The sequence below is a fragment of the Dermacentor silvarum genome, chromosome 6 (genome assembly GCF_013339745.2).
Source record: "Dermacentor silvarum isolate Dsil-2018 chromosome 6, BIME_Dsil_1.4, whole genome shotgun sequence".
NCBI lineage: Eukaryota > Metazoa > Arthropoda > Arachnida > Ixodida > Ixodidae > Dermacentor > Dermacentor silvarum.
This window is the reverse complement of record NC_051159.1, coordinates 73924025-73940615: the sequence shown is the minus strand read 5'-3', so window position 1 is coordinate 73940615 and position 16591 is coordinate 73924025. Positions and strand designations below refer to the sequence as shown.

Below are 16591 nucleotides of genomic sequence, written 5' to 3'. Positions count from 1 at the left end.
CGCCCTTAGGCGTTGATGCACCCACGCTGACGCCTGGTGGCACGTCTCCTCCATCACGACTACCAACGTCGATGACCATGAGCAACCGTCGTGCATATGGAAGCTGCACTACGCTGCACACGCTAGCACAACGCGAAAGACGAAGCACGTAACTGACACACTAATACAACGCGCAAGACAAAGCACGTAACTGAATCGTCACCGAGTCAAATCAGCGCGTACAGAGCGTCGTAATTGCAGCCTCCGCGATCAACTTCAGAAACATTTTCAGAGCTAATTGCGGAGGCCACGCTCCGCTGTGCTGAGTACGGTGAACGCCACCTAGGTGGCGTTGGTAGTGCTTCTTGATGCCAGCGTCCCTTCGAATGCTGGCATCGAGGCGTCGTAGTGCTGAGACCACCGAAGCGTTCACTGTCGGTGCGCGTTAGTGTCATAATGCAGTACTTCTCTTTTCTGCTCGTAGGCGGCGGCACCGCCCCGAGCAAGAGCGCGGGTACACGGAGGAGTGTTAGATATATAAGGCGCGTCTGTGTAGCTCTCTGCAAATGCGTTTGTGGCGCAATGGGTTAAACGCTCGGCGATCTATCGTCGCGGACCGAGAGGTCGTGGGTTCAATTTACAAATTTTGCATGTTTGTGGAACTTTTTCTTCTGGTTTCTTTCTTTGTATTATGTTCTATGACGTATTTCTGTGACGGAAATACGTCATAGAACATAATACAAAGACCATAACATAATACAAGAACATAATACACTGACGTATTTCCGTGACGGAAATACGTCAGTGAAGTCTTGGTGGACCCCGGCATAAAACACTTTCGTGTTAAAAAATTGTTTGTCCTTCACCTTTTCAGTTGATTGTTGTAGTGATAAACCTCTCAGCGAAGAATTAACGAAATAGAGTTTTGAAATAACTTTTTTAACACGAAAGTGTTTTATGCCGGGGTCCACCAAGACTTCACTGACGTATTTCCGTCACGGAAATACGTCAGTGTATTATGTTCTTGTATTATGTTATGGTCTTTGTATTATGTTCTATGACGTATTTCCGTCACAGAAATACGTCATAGAACATAATACAAAGAAAGAAACCAGAAGAAAAAGTTCCACAAACATGCAAAATTTGTAAATTGAACCCACGACCTCTCGGTCCGCGACGATAGATCGCCGAGCGTTTAACCCATTGCGCCACAAACGCATTTGCAGAGAGCTACACAGATGCGCCTTATATATCGAACACTCCTCCGTGTACCCGCGCTCTTGCTCGGGGCGGTGCCGCCGCTTACGAGCAGAAAATAGAAGTACTGCATTATGACACTAACGCGCACCGACAGTGAACGCTTCGGTGGTCTCAGCACTACGACGCCTCGATGCCAGCATTCGAAGGGACGCTGGCATCAAGAAGCACTACCAACGCCACATAGGTGGCGTTCACCGTACTCAGCACAGCGGAGCGTGGCCTCCGCAATTAGCTCTGAAAATGTTTCTGAAGTTGATCGCGGAGGCTGCAATTACGACGCGCTGTACGCGCTGATTTGACTCGGTGACGATTCAGTTACGTGCTTTGTCTTGCGCGTTGTATTAGTGTGTCAGTTACGTGCTTCGTCTTTCGCGTTGTGCTAGCGTGTGCAGCGTAGTGCAGCTTCCATATGCACGACGGTTGCTCATGGTCATCGACGTTGGTAGTCGTGATGGAGGAGACGTGCCACCAGGCGTCAGCGTGGGTGCATCAACGCCTAAGGGCGCTTTAGCCACAAAACACCAATAGACATTATATATCAATGTGCAATAAACATTACACTACTTCTGTGAAGACACGTTTCACTTTCGTGTTCTATACCGATTCCTATATAAGAGGGATCAACCACATTTTTTTCTTTCTATTCTTTTTTTTTTCTTTTTGCTGCGAAACCCCAGTGTAAGTACATCAGCGTGAGATGACGGATTTCAGTGCATTTTATCATACTTCCGTCGTAATAGAGCAGTAACAGTAAATATCCGGAAAGCTTGCTAACATCACTCTTTGGCTCCTTTAGAATACATTATAGAGCATTTTAACCGAAAGCAACTAACTAGGCCCGATTAGATGGCGTTAATGTCCATGCCGTCACTTCAGTGCGGCTTGGTCACTTGTCTTCTCTCACGGTGAGAGTGGCTTTTTTCGGTATTGTAGAAGCTCAATTGATTAATAAATCACAATGTATTTTTCTCTTTTGATTTTTACTGTCCCCTTAATTGGCTGCCGCTTCACCATTTAGAGAAATGCTGAAAGTCTTTGTCACCCATCGCCCGCTAATGAGTGTTTTAACTGGCTAATCTGGCTTCTTTCTAACTGTTTTCGCCCCTTGTGATCAACTGAAAATTCGGACAAACCAAGCTAACAACGATGTGCCAAGTGTTTTATCGAAAGATACCGGACCGCAAACAGCGATCCTGCTCCAAAATTAGCTTTTAAACGATGTCGCGATAAGCCAACAATATGTTTTTAAGGTTCCTATGCAATAAAAACGCAAGTAACTTTATTGGCTGCAACCATATACAGAGCGCACTTTGCGCGTACTTTCGACGCGGCCGTCACCGGGCGTCTGCATGCAGCTCCATTTGAACTCGTGCGACGTCCACACTGTTGTCGTATGCAAAACACTTAATCGATGACCATATGTAGGCATTTTAGTTTGACTTAACCGTGCGGTCATCGAGCGGCGTCAAGTGTAAACGCTTATTCCAGGTGACGCCCACATCAAAAATAAGCCCTCAACGGATTCCGTGCGGTTGCTAACGCGTAATTAATTCGGCGTGACATGCAAAATCGCTGTCTACCCAATTGTCAAGTATGCTGCCTAACTTATTGGCACGCAACTTCCGCTTAGTTGATCATGAACGCACACAACATTATGACATTGCTTCCTCTTGACGTTGTCGGTATACATGCTAGCAGCGATGTACTATGTGCGCGCAATACACTCTAGTGGGTTGTGTAAGCGTCCTTGGAGCTCTGCAATAGAGTTTAGACTTGCTTATCGACTATAGTGTTCCTATATACTAACACGTTCTCGATATTCTCGGGCGACAAGGAGCACCAGGTACCATTCTCTGGTTCCAACACCGTTTTTGTAGTCTCGAGCAAAAGTTCGGGGACCACTGGTGCCTGGACAGCGTGGGTATTCCGGTCGAAATAAAGTGCAGTAGAGCCTACCTGGGCGTGTTCTACCAATGCAGTGTATTGAGGCAAGTCCGCACGGCGGAGCTGTGTTGGATGAAAATAAACGTTTTGCTTACGCTATGCTTTACAAACTCTTGCTCGTGAGTTTACCCTCAAGCTAAGCGCAAACACACACGTTTGGTCTGGCTTTGATCTATTCGAGCGTGCGCGTGCGTTCTCGTTGTCCGCTATTCGGGCGACTTCCTGCTTTCACCGGGCACGCCTCCCGCCCTTCCGCTACGGGCCTTGAGATAGACGGTCGTCCCGGCTACATAGGCTAACGCTTCGGTGCAGCGTTTGGCCTTGAGACACAAGCGCGCATGAGTGCGTGTCATTGATGCAAATGCGGCTGGCTCGAGCAGCGGCCTGCGCATCATCTGTCGCGTTAAGCATGTCTATGCCAGGCCTTTTCTGAAGTATTATTGGTAGTTTACTCCATTTTATAATTAGCAGACGGAGCCGCGGAAGATGGAGCGACGTTAGGCCCTGCCTGCGTTCATGACTGAAGAATAGTGCGTCGCATTTTAGACTCAGAACTATGAAAAATGTGGTTGATCCCTCTTATATAGGAATCGGTATAGAACACGAAAGTGAAACGTGTCTTCACAGAAGTAGTGTAATGTTTATTGCACATTGATATATAATGTCTATTGGTGTTTTGTGGCTAAAGCGCCCTTAGGCGTTGATGCACCCACGCTGACGCCTGGTGGCACGTCTCCTCCATCACGACTACCAACGTCGATGACCATGAGCAACCGTCGTGCATATGGAAGCTGCACTACGCTGCACACGCTAGCACAACGCGAAAGACGAAGCACGTAACTGACACACTAATACAACGCGCAAGACAAAGCACGTAACTGAATCGTCACCGAGTCAAATCAGCGCGTACAGCGCGTCGTAATTGCAGCCTCCGCGATCAACTTCAGAAACATTTTCAGAGCTAATTGCGGAGGCCACGCTCCGCTGTGCTGAGTACGGTGAACGCCACCTATGTGGCGTTGGTAGTGCTTCTTGATGCCAGCGTCCCTTCGAATGCTGGCATCGAGGCGTCGTAGTGCTGAGACCACCGAAGCGTTCACTGTCGGTGCGCGTTAGTGTCATAATGCAGTACTTCTCTTTTCGGCTCGTAGGCGGCGGCACCGCCCCGAGCAAGAGCGCGGGTACACGGAGGAGTGTTCGATATATAAGGCGCGTCTGTGTAGCTCTCTGCAAATGCGTTTGTGGCGCAATGGGTTAAACGCTCGGCGATCTATTGTCGCGGACCGAGAGGTCGTGGGTTCGATTTCCAAATTTTGCATGTTTGTGGAACTTTTTCTTCTGGTTTCTTTCTTTGTATTATGTTCTATGACGTATTTCCGTGACGGAAATACGTCAGTGAAGTCTTGGTGGACCCCGGCATAAAACACTTTCGTGTTAAAAAAAAACAATATGCGATTTGGCGTAAGAACGTGACCCATTACACTATGGGAAGGTGGATGACCAGTGAAGCTGTTTAGCACACGACCAGAGGTGACACACAATGGGGAGGCTACGTATAGACCGGACTCCCGAGGAGCATCCAACGCGCCTACGAAGAACCATAGCATATATACACGCGCGATGGTGCCACCGCCCCAGGAGAGCGGCTGGAAAGCGGTTGGAACGCCGAAAAAACAAAAAGGCGGTGTGCACGTAGACATAGCAGACGCGGGTCGGCCTTTTGGGCTAATATTCGATCGTAGTAACTGTTTTTACCCTTGTTCCTGGGACCAGTTTGGGTCAAAGGTGTGAGAAGGGTAGTTCAAGGGCGCATTACAGGTCCCGGAGCCCACTACCCATAGTCCATAGGTGTATGTGCCATTGCGCTTGGACCCTTTCTGCGCTCTCACCAAGATGGGCCCCTATTTTTGGACACGCGCAACAAAAATGCACGGAAGCCTAGCCATAAACAGCTTGGCTGTAATAAGTACTCGATACAATAAAACAATGAACAATGCAGCTGTGGAAGGCATTGATGATATTCTTTAAAAATTGAAATATATAAGTAAGAGTTTCTCTTATTCCTCGTTGATTTATCTGATTCGTCTCGCTCTCTCAAACCCTTCCTACAATAAGGTTATTATGTACCAGATGATGGTGATGTGTGCTTGTAATGGCTCAAAGGTCAAATCTAGCCAAAGACCCCCATTCAAGAAATCTAGAGTTTTCAATGAAGCAATGAATTGCGCAGGGTAGTAATACACAAGAAATTGATTATATAGGTGACTCGCATATCTGAAAAGCTTCGAAAGAAAGCATGCGCGTAGTGACACATTTTGATAACCCCATTATACCTGCAGGGTTTCTGGGGTGCTGGCCCATCTTCTTTTCGTGCGAGCTTTTGTCTGTGTGTGCCTGTGCGTATACGGTTGGTTTAGCCACTAAACCTGACAATAAATGTCAGAGTGAATGAAATGGCCTTTATTTTGTGATACAAACATTCGATTTGTTTTCGCCCAGGAGCGCCCGTAATGCAGCATGTCGGATTTCGCGTGCACAATCGAACTGTGGTGTGTGTAATGTGCAGATTCTGTGGAGCAAATCAAACAAGGTCGGTTGCGCCTGGAAGGACTGCACCTACAAGACCGGCAACAGCATGTATCTCTGCAACTACATGCCAGCGTACGTCGGGTTCTTCTTTTTATTCGACTGAGAGCACAATGAATGCACTGTAAGGAGCTGTAACCGTGAGGTCGTGATTAATGACGTGATTAGCACACTACGTATTAACACAGTATCTAGGAAGCGCGAATTTGCTATGGCAGGTTAATGGTTGCACTCATTCGTCTCCTAAACATAGACTTCAGACTCTGCCCAGGCGGTGCTGCGGAAAAACCCGCCACCAGCGCCCCCATCGCAGCCTTGGCGCAAACTGAGTAGTGCAAAGAGAGCTGTCCGCAAGCGAAGCTGCATAGGCCACAATAGAGCCCCGTCTTTCGGCTTTGTAAAGGCACGGTTTCCTAAAAATCAAGGAACTAGAAAGCTTCTTCCGCCCATCCACGCTTCGGAAAGGGAGCAGAGCGAAGTACGTGTACAATGTAAAAGAAGTTTCAGGTGTTATTTCGGCGCGCTGCAACTCGCAAGTACAGCGAGCATCGTACGACGTCGAGTTCGAGGCAAGCACTCCGATGTCCGTTCTATAGCGCCTAAATGTGTTAAATTTGGGTACGTACATAATGTCAAAGCGATGAAGTATATATATGATGAAGTCAGTTAACTATGTAGCTTACGGTCAGTGGTACAAAGCTCGCTTTATCAGGGGCGAACGGCCCTGGCGACCTTCGCCTTTTCAGTTGCGTTCTCGCTTCAGCTCTCGCTTCCTGGGCGTTCGAGGGTGTTATCGCGCATCTTCGAATGTTTTCTTCACGGTTGTCTTCCGTTTGTATTTACTGCAAATGGAGATTTCATTTTCCCAAGGCAGCAAACAGCCTGCGAACATAACGAAAGTAAGCTTCTTACAGTGCCTGCGCGAAGCATATTCCTGTCTCGCGGGAGCTACAGCACCGCTCAGTACCCTTGCATTTTTAGCAGACGCTTAAAACAACACACGCGCACAAATGAATGTAAATAAACGCGAAATTTTTTTTCTACACACGTGCGTTACTTCGCAATTACTCATCCAGTGCTCCCACAGCAACTTTATTGCTCAGATTAAAACAAACAAAAAATGCAGTCAAGAGGGCTCAGTGCATTGCGAAACGTGCTTGTATCGGAAAAGCCGAAACTAGAAATGAGCTCGCGATACCACAATGCCCTAGAACACGATTTTGGAATCATAAATGAACCAAAAGGTTTGGTTAAACTGACCTGCCAAATCTGTCCGTTCCACTTGCTGAGTCAAGCGGGAGGCGGACGTGTGTAAACAGGTAGAAATATCGATGGCACATACGCAGGATGGTTCACAACTTTGTTTATTCTGTTGCCAACGAAGTGACGGCTGCAGATTCTTTAGTTTTCGCTTGGTTGCCATAGTCCCTCGTCAGGGCTACGCAACACAATTACATCAGACCAACATTATCACACTTTCTCATGTGAGCGGCTGTGTTGTGGAGAATGCGAGTAATTCGCTTACCCAACACGCGAACGGCCCGTATCCAGCGCTCTCGCCTTTCTCCTTCATACGACCGGCATGGAAATCGGTAAAACTGAACGTTGTTATTCAGTCCTTCACGTTCATGGCAATTTACAATGCAACAGTGACGTCGATTGCGGCGTTTCTTCATAGCGCGCGGAGCTGTCGCGGTTGCCGTCGTGCTCGCCATCGTCAACAAGAATTTTATGGCAGTTCGGCGGCGCGTCCGACTAGCGGAGAAATTCATAGCTCTCATTCTGGGTGTTAAATGCACGAAACATAAGCAATATGAACCAAAATTAAGTTAAATCGTTGTTTCGCACTCGCTAGCTGCTTAGACAACTTAGCGAGGGAGTCGGACTTTGCACTACTCAATTATCACCTCTTCGCACCGGCAGGTGGTGCTACGCGTCTTGCAAAACTCCAGAGTCTGACGTCTATACAGCACTCAAGTACATGCACCAGACAGGGTTGTTTGAGGCATTATATCGGTTTGGCAGGCTTATAAGACGCGTCCAACGTTCATTTGTTCAATGAGCTTCTTTACGTGAGGAATGACCGGCAACTATATGCCCTTGTTTCATTGAACCTAGGAACATGGACGTTTGCAAAGGTTGCAAATTAGTGCAAAGTTTATGCAGTATGAAACGCTAATGTGTGTGGGTCACGTTTGTGAGAGTTAACTGCTCGCCCCAAACTGCATGACCACTACCTGTGCTGTGGTGAACAGTGGCGTAGCCAGGGAAGGGGGGGGGGGGGGGCTTCAGCCCCCCCCCCCCCCCCCCTGAAATGTTTTCGTGCCGGCATGCACCGCCGACCAAAACTACCACCGACGCCGGGAATCATTCTGGATTCTGTCTACAATGTCTTTTTCACGATAGAAAAGACATTTCCGCACGAACATTGCGAACTACGGCTGGATTTCGTGGCAACGCCCTTGCACCTGGAGTCGCGTAACGCAAGAAGCCCCATGCGAGCACAATTTTTCAAGGGCTTTTCGATAGCGAGCGGGCGCGTTGCGGCATCTCGCAGCGGCCGCGGAATCTATGGTGCGCATGGATTTCAATTACGAAACTTTATAGGTATAAAGTTCTTATAAACTTTTGACGCGAAAGGTGCACTGACATTTCCAAAGGCGTGCTTTAAAAGATTTTCAATTCTAGGACTTTATGGGGCTAATGATCTTATAAACTTGGGCCAACATGCGTGCACTAGAGCCCTCGCGTCCTAGCCGTTCCAGAAATGAAAGCACGCGCTCGCAATCTTCCCCACACACGAAAATACTAAATATCACAGTGACTGTGAGCTGGCAGCTGATAATTTTCTCCAAACATTTTCAGGAAGCGGGCTCAATGTGATCGATCAGCTGGACCAGGGCAGGCAAAGTAAAATATGAGAAAACAGAAGAAAGTAAATAGCCTATTCTTGAGGAAACTCTTTTTGCGGGCGACAGGGTCTGCCTCTCCGTGACCACAGGGACAGTGGCCCTATGGATTTAAGCATAGCCCCCGCTGAAAATACAGGTATTTTCAGAGCGCTTCTTCGCATGCGCGCTGATTCTGGAGATACATATCTGAGGAACCATTTGGAAAGTTGCCCCAGTAATGCCTCGTATTTAAGCCCAGATGCACAAAACCAAATTATAGAAATTTGTGCTGAAATTAACAAAGGAAGCCTAGTTGCAAAAGCAGGCTGCTTCTCCATACTTCCTCACAAAACGACGGACATCGCTGGAATCGAATAGCCTACTGTTTGTGCAAGGTACCTAAACAAGGATGCCAACGACATCGAGGGAGTGTTTTAGGTTTTAGCACCGGAATAGATGCCCTCTCTCATTGCGACTGCAGGTTCTATGCAAATGTGTACAAACTGCTGCAGATTCTAGTCACCCTTCCAGTGATCACTGCCAGCGCAGAGAGAATATTTTTTAACAAGAGTTTACTAAAAAACTACTTGCGCTCTACAATGTCTATGGAACGCATGGTTAGGCTGGTGCTTCTATACACCCACAGAGACGTCGGCATCAACGTGTCCGAAGTCATTGACTGCTTCGCTCAACTTCCCGGCCGAGAGAAGTTTGTCCTGTAGATAGCGAAGCAGCAAAAAATCAATGCAGCTAAAAAGCTCTGTTCCTTCAGGTAAATAAGCTCGTAATTGTGAAAACGTATGACTATTCATTAGCTTTTAAAACCGCAGAAATTTTAGCCGTTTATTCTAGCAGTTAGCATCATGATCAAAATTATCATGCAAATACGAAAATTACGAGGACATCAATAACCAATTTTGACCGACCTCGCTCATTGAAAGCCCGGCCCACGCGGCGTTTGCCAAAAACACACTCGGATATTGGGTAGTTCAACTTGCCGCATCATCTGTGGTTTCCGTTTGTCCCTTTCTTTCTTTTGTAGCTACCTGCTGCTATTTCTTTTTTGAAACGAAGCAATACCTTCCTTTAATTTTGGGTGCAGAATAATTGTTGCCGCTGTGCAGGCAGTTAAATTACACATTTTCGTACTGATTTTTGCATTAGTCCTCTTTTATTCTACCCATATGGCGCTGTCGCGACCACCGCATGGCCCGAGTACATATCACGATTTCTGCGATCATAGTTTTGTTCCAGCCTAGATCATCGGTCTTTCCATGCGCAAAGTTTACTATCTGTGACTGTGCAAAATGTTTATTTTTCTTGTTTGACGCATTATATACAGTGACGTTTACGTAGTTTTATTGGAGACTTAGACGTATATTTAATTATCTTGTTGCGAGGTTTTGTGTATACAAGCAGTGAACTTTGTTTCCAGCGGCTCATTTTTGCCCTTTAACGAGTTGTGTCTTCGTATGTGTATATTCTATTCTATCTTCGCATTGCTAATGTATATTTTGCAGAACACCTGCTTTTTATGTGTACTCACTGTTGCGAGTATAATCACGGTGTAATTACAATACATGACCGGTAACAGCTGCTCCTACGCAATCTATTGCAACGAGGGACAGCGTCATTGAGGTTTTTTTCCTGGCCGTTGCATATGTGCAAAAATGTAAACAAGGTTCTTGAATGACAAAGATTCATCAAAATATTTGTCCTGAACTTATTCATTTCATGGCCTTTACGTTTTTCATATCAGCTGCATGCCCTGCTTTGCTGGCTTCGAACTGGTATAGTTCTAAAGTTCGTGTGATATTTTGTTTACTTATTAAATAGACAAAAAAAAAACGCAGCAGCATATGTATCAGTTATTTCTGCCACAATTTTTGGGACATACGAATATATTCTTTTATGAAAAAATACATCTTTTACTTGACAGTGCGTATAGCGTTCAATAATTCGCTTGCAGCATCTAATATACAATGGCATTGGCAATGCAGTTGTTATTCATGTATTTGACCCTCGACAAATTCTATAAGGTCCTAGGAGGCCGCGCTGCAACCTGAGCCCCCCCCCCCCGAACAAAATTTCTGGCTACGCCACTGGTGGTGAAGTATATAACCCATTAACGTTATTCGCCGCATGTCGATGGGGGCGAAATGCGAAAACACCCGTGCGCTTACATTTAGGTGCACGTTAAAGAACCCCAGGTGGTCGAAATTTCCGGAGTCCCCCACTACGGCGTGCCTCATAATCCGATCGTGGTTTTGGGACGTAAAACCCCATAATTTTTTATATTTATTTATAGTACCCTCAGGGCTTACAATGAAGCATTACAGAAGGGAGGGGCTAATAAATACAGCCAACTATACAAAAAAAAAGAAACAGAATATTAAGAAACAGAATCAAATAGAAATACTAAAACATATGTCACGATGACGCATAGGATATGCGTCCTATGTCACATAGGACGCATAGGTCACAACAGCGAAGACTGCGCAGCGCGTCGGCCAAGCTGAATGTGTCCTTAGCGTCCTAACCGTTCTATGGAGTGAGCAGCCGGTTAGGGTGAACGAGAACTAACGTGTTTGTTCCCTGGAACTTGTAGTGCCAGGACTGTCCTAAAGGAAGCGTACGCTTGAGTAATTAACCTTATTTGAAAACCTTCTTGGCCGCGCGACGACGCAGGGGTAACGAGATGGGAGGCCACGTGTACATGAGCGGTGCGCCGTGCAGCCGTTGTCCCAAGGACACCTGTTGCTCGCACCTCTGCCCGCACAAGACACAACCTGCCTACGAGGGCCTATGCGGTGAGTGGCCACCGTATGTACAATCAAACTTTTTTTTATTGCGATAGCAATTATATGGACACTTCAACCGGATTTCTGCCGTCGGCGTCGCCGTCGTCGCCGCCGTCGCCGCCGTCGCCGTGAGGTTCCGTATAGATTCCAAGGGCGATAAAATCGTCGCCGCGCGCCGTAAGCGCGAGCGAAAGCGCGCGGGGGACGCGCGCTATCACGGAGGGCGAACCCCCCCCCCCCCCCGCGCTATCACGGAGGGCGAACGCTCGGCGGAAAGCAAAGGTGACCATCGCGCAAAAGACCGTGTGGCTATGGGAGGGAGGCGGGGCGGCGCTGTGCTCCGGCACCAGAGGCGTATCTTGCCACTCAATCTCCCACGCGAAAGCAGCAAAGCGGGAAGAAGGGGGGCAGCTTCTCCTTCGCCAACAACTTCTCCTTTGCCGGCATCCCCGGTCGTCCGCACCGTCTCTTATCTCCACACGGCTCTGACCCTTCTATGCGCTATGCATTCGCCGATCAGTTTCCGTTGAAGCGATAGACCGCGCGAACCTGCGCTTGCTGCCAGCGTTTTGACAGTCGTTGGCTGCTGTCATTCAGTGTGATCTATTCATGTTTGCTTGTGCGCGGTGACACCACGATTGTTAATTAAGTTAGTAAGCCAATGTGTCCAAGTTTATGCAGCCAATAAAACTACTATGCCTACCCCGAATAGCTCTCTACTAATTTGCTATCGCAATCGATGCTTCGCCTTTCGGGCGAAACTGCGACATTTTTTACGAACCGCGGTACCGGGGAAAGAACTGATGCAGCCTCGGAACTGAGCCTGGTATCCGTATTTACAGCCTTCACGCATAATATATGCGAATAACAGTTTTGCATGGTTTTACTGGCTATGCTCAAAAACGGCTCGAAAATTTCGTGTCTTTTTTTTCTGTGTTTTTGGTGGTGCGTAAACGTTTCTTGCGTAATCCCGTGGTGCGTCAACTTTTGCGGTTGAGTGCACGTGTGAGCGCACTGTACATGTAACTGCAAGATGTTGTTCAGTTGATAGGCTTAAGAAATTTAATGCACAACGCGACTAAAACGAGGAACAACGAAAGGAAAGAAGCACAGACCCCGACACTGACACACCTCGGTGATAGTTGCTAGCTTTATAAGTCAACACATGACTGAAGAAATTGCATTTATTTGCTTCTTTTTGTGTGTTATGTGATACTTTCCTCGTTAATGATAGTAAGAATAACGGTGTCGAGATGACTGCCAGGTCGACCAACAAGTAGTGTGTGCTTAGGACGACCTGAACTATAGCTCGTAAGAGAAAAGCAAATATGAATGAAATGAATGTGCTCTGTAATTTCCTTGTGCACCACCTGTATTCCACTACATGAGCCTGTTCGTTCGATCGCACGCTTCTCTTTACATCTTGTACGAACTTGTAATGAGCTATAGAGAAACAACCCAAACTAGTGATGAGGACTATTCCGCCAATATGTGTTGCAAGGCGCCTCTGATATTAGCGAAAGAGATGCGACAGAAAAAAATACATTGCGGACATTTTCAATATCACATTCATGATAACTGTGACGCATGTCCTGCACTTAGTAATAGGTCCCAGCTGTGCTGCAAGATCTAGTCATCCCTGGCAAACGTCACCGGGATTTCCTATCTTCGCCGCGACTCTTGCACTGCTGTCTGGCAGATTATCTGCGCGTAGGTGTGTTGTAGGGGCGAGACAAGCAAGCCCGCCGACGACAAAGCAAACAGTGCGCTCATTACAGTGTGGTCTCCCGTTGAATGCTCCGTAGTGAGGAAAACGTGTTGCCGCTCAAGAGTGCTTTGCATGCAAGGTTGCGAGCACATAGAAGAGGTCACAGTTCTGCAAGCAGCGCAGTAGTGCTATTTACAGGACTCCCTGCTGTATAGACGTTGTAGGCTGCGATCGGGGAATGGCCAGGCCGCGACAATGATTGTTTTCTTTTGCTGTTATTGTACGCGAACAAAATCAACCGACAGCTTTACTTCGCATTACGAACTGTAGCATAGACAAGCAAATTACTCAAGCTAATGTCCCAAGGACTATACCCGTTGGATAACGGACAACAAATGCGCAACCTCATTGCCGCAGTGCCTGTATCACTCAGGGTTCGATGCGTTTATTGGTGCCCCTTTTTCTTCCTTTTTGTATTATAAACGCCTAGCGGCAAATACTCCGAATGGAAAAAAAATTACAATCTTACAGGACCTTGGGTCAAATGGAAAACAATATAAGAAGCTGAGTTCCGCTACTTTTTCCCGAACCATGATAGAAGAAACTAGCATTTGCTACTACATTATCTTTAATTACTTGCGCTTGTTATAAAAATGCCGGTTTTATGTGATTTGCGGCACATCGTCAAATTCGGTTCTCACCTGATTTCGTTGGATTAGGCACAATATTTCACTAAATCTATAGCACTTAATAGGAAGCTGATTGGGATGATGAAGTACATGCAAATGTTGCGACATGACGTCAGAGTGCCGCAAAATTGACGCAGATGCTGTAGCGGGGAACTGTGCTCGAATGGTATAGCAGGCTATAGGATGTTTCTTATACCAGTAAAAAAAAATGAGCAAGACTGCTTTCGTGGATAGTGTAAATATGGCGAAACAACTTTTTTTTGCCCCATCTCATGTTTCTAACGGAAATTCTTGCCGTGGTGGCTCACAGCAGGAACTGGATAAGCGTAAATCCACGATAGTGTAATCTCGGTGACCGCTGTGGTAGGTTGTCTTGCATGGGGAATTCCACACGTTTCTCTTCTGATGTGTTGAGTGGCTGTTTCATATACGTTCCCGGTCACTGACATGCCGTTAAGCCAGTGCCGATGGAAGGAATATCTGAAGTCTCCGTATCACTAATGAAACCTAAATTTTGCAACTGATCGAGTGCATAATGCTGCGCTAAAAATTACAAGTCGACATTCTTGAAAACAGACTGCTCGCTGCTACACATACGCACTTCAATTGAAAGCTTCTGGGCAGAGGCGCCAAATTTCAGCTTTGTTTTCTTCGCTTCTTGTTTCACTCTACCATAAATGTGTATTCAGTCATCAATAAGCAGAATGTAAACCTTGCAAGCGCACTCTACAGGTTTTAAGAAGCACACGTTTTTATTTTATACAATTTTTAGAAGTTGTTTCTTACCGTTTTGGAATGCTGTCAGTGCAGCTTTTCTGGTAAAAAATAAAATATCTATAGGCAACTGTAAAGAAACTGATAAAATCACAGGTGCGTCACGAACTAAGACGTTCGACAGTGCTATGCTATCGTGATAGCACTATATCTCTTGGCAAATTAGAACGCTACGCACACGCCAAGTTTCAACGATGTTGTCCTAGATCCGATAGCGCCGCGAACAAGCAGATACCGCAATTTTGCAAGACTTCGCAAAAAGTTCTTGTATTTTGTGAATCACGTGCTCCCCTTGCGTCGTCGTTCAAGTAATCTGGCAGCGTGCGTCTAAAGCAGGCATAGTGAAGCAACAAACTAGCCTATCGGCGTAGTCTTGAACTTTTGAAGTCGAGTCTGTGAAGGTTTACGAGAGTGACAGTTTGACATGTTGGTATTCCATAAGTTTATTCAAATGCCTTATGCGCTATTCTTATGTGCTACAGTTTATTCTTGTCCCCTTGTTACTACATTCATAGCCCATAGACATCAGCGTAATCGAATCATATCAGTGCGCATTGCCAGAAAACGAAAATTGCTGAGGAGGGGATACTTGCTTGGACGCCGTAACTGTTTGGCTCTAAGAAAGCAGTCAGCCACCACAGCAAGTGAAAATGTAGACACATCATTAGGTATAGATCGCAATGTATTCGCGTTACTGGTTATATAGTGCATAAAACAATTGAGGTATTACGAGCCGTAACCACGAACTGATTATGAGAGGTACGCAGTGGTGGGGGATAGCCGGATTACTTTTGAGTCTTGACCACCTGTGGTTCTTTAACGGGCACCTAAATATAAAAAAACGAGCATTTTGTTTTCATGCCGTCCTTATTGAACTGCGGCCGCCGCGGCTGAGATAGAATCCGCGACCTCGATCTGATCAGCGTAACGCTTTAGCGACTATGCTTATCGTGCTGAGCGCAAGTATCCTCCATGCAAGTTTGAAAAAATCTAGGACTTAAGTGTATAATTCTTGAATGTGCTGGAGAAATGATGTGATATTTCGTACCTTTTTACCTTTTTTTTCTCTCTCTCTCTTTCTTTCAGCTCCCAAGTAGGAGGATGGCGAAGCTGGTGCATGCTGCCTTTGATTAAAGGAATTGAAACTGAATAATAAAACACATTTGCTGTGATAAGATAAGGGACATATGAGAGTAAGCCTCATAATGAGGTTTACAATTCAGGGCATAGTCAGGCATTGGACAGCCTAATGCAAAAAGCGAAAGCTTAACGTTGTTTTTTTTTTTTTTTTTTTTTTTACCTTTTACAGGCTAAGCGGGCCACCCGATGGAGAGAAAGTTTTTATTGAGAGCTGGAGATGTTGGAATACCAGGTTACTCCCAATGATTAGGGAAATGGATGAAAAAGATAGATAGGTGGGCGAAAGCTATTGCAGTCCGTCATGCCTATTGTGGTGCTTACCGCTGCTTATCTTTTAATGCCTATTCCTTTATCATACTGTCAAGCTTCTCGACAGTTCAGCATACCTTATACGCGGTATTTCACCCAACCGCAGTGGCGTAGTTTTGATGTAAGCGTCGGAAAGGGGAGAGAGGGCGGAGCTTGTGGACAGGGGCACACCAACGCAGAAAATGGGGGGGGGGGGGGGGGGGGCGTCAATGGAGCGGCCCCCTCCTCGCCTTCCTCCCCCCTCCACCCCAGCAAAAAAAATTCTGGCTACGTCACTGCCAACCCGCTATCGGCTGGAGCCGTCTTTGAAATACCGCGCTCCAGCGGGTGCGTCGCCCAGCGGACAACACCAGAACGTTCGCGAGGCGCGTGGCTTCAGCGTTTCAATGTAGCTGACAATTGCCTTCGAGATAGCCATTGTGGAGGAAACAGTCACGGGAGACATTGCCCGCAGCCCGTGGCTCGCTGTACCGCCACCAGGTGGCAGCGACAGAACTATTGTTTCCTTTT

The 16591-nt window shown here is 46.6% G+C and overlaps 1 protein-coding gene across 2 annotated transcripts in view; it reads left to right on the top strand.

Annotated features, from left to right (window-relative positions):
* The window catches only part of LOC119455591 (CRISP/Allergen/PR-1-like), a 30074-nt gene extending 14262 nt beyond the window's left edge, over positions 1-15812 (top strand). For both annotated transcript variants that reach the window (XM_049668890.1, XM_049668891.1), the window contains exons 5-7: positions 5750-5844; positions 11349-11470; positions 15719-15812. In XM_049668890.1, the coding sequence (XP_049524847.1) occupies positions 5750-5844; positions 11349-11470; positions 15719-15729 (228 nt within the window). In that variant the 3' untranslated portion in view covers positions 15730-15812. The remainder of the gene's footprint in view (positions 1-5749; positions 5845-11348; positions 11471-15718) is intronic.
* Positions 15813-16591: the final 779 nt, after the last annotated feature.